Below are 6,201 nucleotides of genomic sequence, written 5' to 3'. Positions count from 1 at the left end.
GGAGAGTGTGCTATAAAGGTTGAATTGAATCAGGACTTAGAATATTATCTAAAGTTGAGACAAAAGACCTCGTGATAAAGAACAAAGGGGGGGGTTACCACGTGTCTCCTTACAGAACAAAGAGAGTTAGCTTTGGTTTGCTAGCTAAAGCATATGTGAGGCCTAGTGTGTGTGACCACGTGGTGAATCCTGGTCCCTGGAGACAAAAGGGGTTTCCCTAGACAGCTAACCCACTAGCTTTATAGTATTATTCAATTTACTGAAATCTTAATGAGGTCAAAATATGGGTAAATAATGAAATTAAAATGTTAGGAAGAAAGAGAGAGCATGCAAAACCTATCTATTAAACCGGGGGTGCTCAATACGTCGATCGCGATCTACCAGTCGATCGCGAGGCCAATATAGGTAGATCGCAGACCACTTAAAAAAAAAAAAGTCCCCTGTTCCTCCTGCACTTGCTAGTTAGTAGGCCTAACCGTGACATGGGGACAGGCAGCCTATCAGCCACTCCATCACTTGATTGATGTACAGGGCAGCCAATCACAAGTCAACAGATTTTATCAGACACACCCTGTTGCCTAGGTTACCACTCAAACGACAGTGCGAAGTGCAGCACAACAACAAACTTGTTAAGTAGGCTACGTCTTTTATTTTTTTGCGGAATCAAAGAAAGAAAAAAAAAATGAGCCATTCTAAAATGAGTGGGGGAGATGTCGGCCTACCAAATAAGAAGCAAAAAACCTATCACTACCATATTGAATGGGAGGAAGAGTTTTTTTTCACTATGTCCTTTTCGAAGTGCGTTTGCCTGATCTGTCAGTCTAGCATTGCTATTCCAAAGAAGGGAAATGTGGAGAGGCATTTTCGGACAGTTCATGGGAAATACGAGGCGGACTTCCCACCGAAAAGTGAATTAAGAAAGAGGAAGGTGAAGGAATTGAAATCGCAGTTGTCCGGACAGCAGTCACTTTTCACACAGCATTCATCGAAAGCTAAAGCGGCTACCGAAGCCTCATTCAGAGTGAGTCGTGTCATCGTGAAAAACATGAAGTCATTCCAAGAGGGAGAGATAATGAAAGAGGCATTCGTTGAAGCAGCAGAGTCGTTGTTTGGAGATTTTAAAAATAAGGCCGAAATAATGTCTTCAATCAAAGCCCTGCAACTTTCACGACACACAGTTACAAGGCGCTGTGAAGCCATGGCTGAGGATGTAACCCAGCAGATGTGGAAGGACATCGGAGATTGCGAGTGCTTTTCACTGCAGTTGGACGAGTCTACGGACGTCAGTGACACAGCCCAGGTATGCGTTTATATTCGTATGGTGTTCAGCGACATGACGGCAAAGGAAGAGCTATTGACAGTGATTCCCTTGAAGGAACATGCGCGAGGAGAGGACATTTTTCTGTCATTTAAAAACTTCATCGAGAACACTCAGCTCCCACTGTACAAATTAGTGTCCATCACCACGGATGGAGCCCCCGCAATGGTTGGTCGCGTGAATGGGTTTATTGCCAAGTGCAGACAGGACGATGCTTTCCCAGACTTCGTGAATTACCACTGCATAATCCACCAACAAGCACTTTGCGCGAAGATGCTGAACATGAAAGAGATCATGGACGTGGCGACGAAGATCGCCTGCTCAATTAGAGCCAAAGCACTTCAAAGACGGCTATTCCGCGCACATCTGGAGAAGGCTGACAGCGACCACTTTGAGTTGTTGCTACACACTGACGTGAGGTGGCTTAGTCGCGGGAAATTCTTGCAACGATTCCGAGAGCTCTGTCCAGAAATCAAGGAGTTTTTTCGTGAAACTGGACATGCAGAATACAAACAGCTGAATGATGAACAGTGGCTGCTAGATCTGGCTTTTTTAACCGATCTTACAAACAAGCTGAATGACCTTAATCAAGAGCTGCAAGGAAAAGACAAAACGGTGACCGACATGATCAGCTCAGTCAATGCCTTCAAACGTAAAATCAAACATCTGTCCTCAAAGCTTCAGCGCCATGATTTGGCAAATTTCCCGAACCTGAAGTCAGAGTTGGAGACGCAAGGGAAGGCCTGTGCGCAACTAAGCAGCGCACGCTACACAGAGCAGATTGACAACTGCCTGTCCGAGTTCGACAGACGTTTCCAAGACTTTGCTACACTCGAGCCAGTGGCTACATTCATGTGCTATCCGTTTCAAGAAGATGCCGAGATTGATTCACTTGCGTCAAAAATCGCAACACTGTTTCACCTGAATTCATCTGGAGTGGAAGATGAGATTTTATCACTACAAGCTGACATTGAGCTGAAGGCCAGAGCTCATGGACACTTCTGGAACTTACTCACAGAGAAAAAGTACCCCAACATGAGGAAATGTGCTACTTCCCTGACTGCATTATTCGGCTCAACTTATCTGTGCGAATCAGCCTTTTCCCACATGAAGATCATCAAGTCCCAGTATCGTTCCACCATGACTGATGAACATTTGGAAATGTGCTTGAGGCTGGCTGTCAGCAGCTACCGTCCGGACTACGCATCCCTGGCCGACTCAATGCAGTGCAAGTCATCAAATTAAACTCAGGTAATAATAATATTAATAATAAGTTATTTGTTAAATGCTGTGCAAAATTGGTTAATGCAGTTATGCAATGTACATTGACACACATTGTACATGTGTTCATTATATGTTTGCAGATGCTAACCTCCTCACCCCCATCATCACAATCAAATACCGGACAGAGAAAGAGCAACATCACTGCGCCCACCCTTTGGAACTCCCACCCCCTGGACATCGTAACTCAGATAGGACTGACCTTCACATTTATCTCTCTCTCTCTCTCTCTCTCTCTCTCTCTCTCTCTCTGTGTGTGTGTCTGTGTGTGTGTCTGTGTGTGTGTGTGTGTATTTTGATCCTCTTGCAAAGGCCATTTGTCTTTGAGCACAATGAAAAGCTAAATAAAATATGTATTATTATCGTTATTATTATTATTATTATTATTATTATTATTATTGTGTGTGCGTGTGTGTGTGTGTGTGTGTGTGTGTTGATCCTCCTATAACACATGAAGAGCTACAAAAAACAGATGTATTATTATTATTGTTGTTGTTATTATTATATGGTAATTACAAAAACATGTTCATAGCTTATTTTGTTGTAATATTGGCTCATGCAGTTATGCAAGGTACATAAGCATAGAGTGTACATATTAAGAATCTTCAATAAATTTAAAAATAACACACGGTTCTGTGGGTCGGTAGATCATTTTGACTTGGTCATTTTATAAGTAGCTCGCATACTGAAAAAGTGTGAGCACCCCTGTATTAAACAATTGAGACCAACAATAGAACAAATGATAGAAACTCAAAATCAGTGTGCACACTTACACAATCCCTGAGTGTAAATTCTCACTAAGTAAATAAACTCATTCCTAAGACTAGTCTTCTTGCCCAAAAGCCAGTCTTACTTCAAAAATCTCGCCTTTTTGTAGAAAGCAGAGAGTCCTCGGAGAGGCTGAGTTCACAGGAGCTTGGAAAAACTTCTGTGGGAAACAGAGGATCCTTGAAGAGGCTTCGTAGCTTGTGGGAAGGAAAACTCTGATCAAACAACATGCACTAGTTTAGAAGGGTCCAGCCACTTCTTAGTTACAAATTAAACTGCCTTTGTGGGCTGTAGTTTCGTACGTACTCATAAGGAATAACTGAAAACCGGTTATAATTCGCTTGAGTTAAAGATCGCGTGTTTCCGGCGTCTACCGTGATCAAGGGTAAACAAAAAGGAAAACGCGCTGAAACGTAGATCTTGCAAGAAAGAAGTCGTGGTTTCGGATGGTCCGATAGCGAGTGCCTCCTTTTAGGTCTGTTCCATGTAGTTTCAGATGCCAAAGAGAAAGATATGGTGGATTTCAAGGTCCCTTTATGGAATCATGGAGGATGTGATGTAAATGATCCCGCCCAGGCGTGACATAGGTCAACGTGGAAGTTGGCTGGGAGTTGTAGTTCTTAGACAGTAGGTGGCAAACTGTACCTACACTTGTCTAGCCTGGAGCCCCCAACCATCCTCATACCCCTGTTTAAGGCTCAACCAGAACCAAGCCTCGATCTGTGTCCTTGTGCCTGTTCAAGGCCTGACCCAAAGCTCAGGTTCTGGTGCCACATCCACCCAGAGCCTGAGCAGAGCTCTGAGGGGACATCTTTCCATGCCAGGTCCTTAACCCTGGGGCAACTCAAGAAGGATTTTAGCTCTCGGAGAGAGCTCTGGGGGAGGGGAAGGGGTCTGTCACACCTTCACATGCTTGAGCCTGGCACAGCTCGAGCGGCCACTCACATCCATGTGTACTGAGTCATTGCTGAGTCGTTGGAGTTGAGTGGTGATTTCTCTCATGCTTTCAACAATTTGCACCAACTGGTTTTGCTGCTCACCTTTTTTTGCTCCTCCTACTCAAGCGAGTAGGACGCTTCTTTGCTTTGCTCCTGCTTTCTTAATCTTTATTTCTATACTTTACTTTCTCATTGAATTTCCACTTTTTTTTCTCTTCTCTTTTCTTCATCTTTATAAGCTTTTAAATTTAATTTTAATTTCCACTTTTTTTTTTTTTTTTTTAAATGCCAGGAAGCAAAAAATCCTGCAGAAAATGCATGGAATTAGAACAGAGGATTTCTATTCTGGAATCAAAGATTAATGCTTTGCCAAAAACGGACGAATTAAAAGCGATATCTCAGGAAAGGAGTACAGAAACAGTGGCTGAGAATGCAGAGATTGCGCTCCGACAGACTGAGGACATTACAGACCAAGTGGAAGAATTCATAACTCAACCTGTACAAAATGTGAGTACTGAAAACTGGCAAATGATGGGTGCTAAGCCTAAAAACAAAAACAGAAGAGTAATTACTTCAACACCAGCTCGTTCTACAAATTACAATAGGATCTACAATCCTATGGAAAATCCACAGCCCATAAAGCTTCAGAACAAATTTGAATGCCTCAGGGATGTGGAAGAGGATTTGTCAAGTGGACAAACACATAGTAAAAAGAGATCGCACCAAGATCGAAGAGCTGTGAGAAGAGGCAAAAAGCAGCTCGTAACACCACCTGATCCCACAACCCTTGTTCTTGGTGATTCCACTGTAAGACAATTAAAAGGTTATGAGATGATTATTTGTTGTCTTCCAAATGCATCCATCTCTGACACCAAAGACAGCATTTTGAAACTCATGTCCGAGCATAAAACGATTAAGCGTATCGTTGTACATGTGGGAGCAAACGATGTTTTCAGAGAACAGCTGTTTGTCCAAGATGATTTCAGAAAACTTTTTTCTGAGCTCTACAAGACTGGAATTCAATCTTTTATCAGTGGCCCACTCCCAGCGAGAGGAAGTTTTGCTTTTTCTCGACTCTTCAGTCTTAACACCTGGCTTGGAAAAACTTGTTCTTCATTTAGTATGAATTTCATAGACAATTTTAATCTTTTTTGGAATCGCAAAGAATTCTACAAGCCAAATAGCACTGAACTCAGCTGGATTGGAGCCAAAGTCTTAGCAGACCACTACAAACTTGCAATCTTTTCTCAGCCAGCACCGAGGAAAACAGTTGATAAGATGTCGCAGACTGACATAGTTACAAAGCCTAAACAATCATCTTTGCAAGTCGTCATCAAGGACACACAAACATCTGACTTGCAGGCCTCCCAACATTCAAAGACAGATGACTCCACTTCTCCTCGGATGGATTTCCCAAATAGCATGAAAAAACTGCTTCCTATGGCTACGCTCTCTTTTTCTAGTCCAAATTTGTCGCGACAAGCAGTGTACCCAGTTCATCGAAATTGTGTTCGTCCAGGACTTTCAGCTGGCTACAAATCTTTTTCACCATCCAAAAGATACATGTCATCTCCAGTCCTTTCACCCTCAAACCAAATGGAACATTTAGAAAGTCTTGTTTGATGTACTCTGGGTCCCTGCAAATGGATGTAGAAAAAAGCAGGGATCCGATGTTGACACTATTCCTGTGTTGATAAGAAACAGAAAACATAGAGCACATTTAACCCTGGGGGTGAACCAATTTAATCTCCTTCCTGTTTTAAAACAGCATCAGAGTGCACAACCAAATATTACTGTAAAACTAGCCCTTCTGAATATTAGATCACTTTTAAACAAGTCATTTTTAATTAATGATCTTATTTGTAAACACAATCTTGATTTTTTGCTTCTAACTGA

The 6,201-nt window shown here is 42.3% G+C and overlaps 1 protein-coding gene across 1 annotated transcript; it reads left to right on the top strand.

Moving 5' to 3' along the window:
• Window positions 1–365: 365 nt before the first annotated feature.
• LOC132891344 (general transcription factor II-I repeat domain-containing protein 2A-like) lies at window positions 366–2,949 on the top strand. Its single transcript, XM_060928858.1, has 2 exons — window positions 366–2,569; window positions 2,683–2,949. Exon 1 carries the CDS (start codon window positions 683–685, stop codon window positions 2,561–2,563), a length of 1,881 nt encoding a protein of 626 aa, XP_060784841.1. The 5' UTR covers window positions 366–682; the 3' UTR covers window positions 2,564–2,569; window positions 2,683–2,949.
• The last annotated feature ends 3,252 nt before the right edge of the window (window positions 2,950–6,201 follow it).

Source organism: Neoarius graeffei, chromosome 9 (assembly GCF_027579695.1).
Source record: "Neoarius graeffei isolate fNeoGra1 chromosome 9, fNeoGra1.pri, whole genome shotgun sequence".
In the NCBI taxonomy this organism is placed as follows: Eukaryota; Metazoa; Chordata; class Actinopteri; order Siluriformes; family Ariidae; genus Neoarius; species Neoarius graeffei.
Note: the sequence above shows the minus strand (reverse complement) of the source record. Positions and strands in the feature narration are given on the sequence as shown.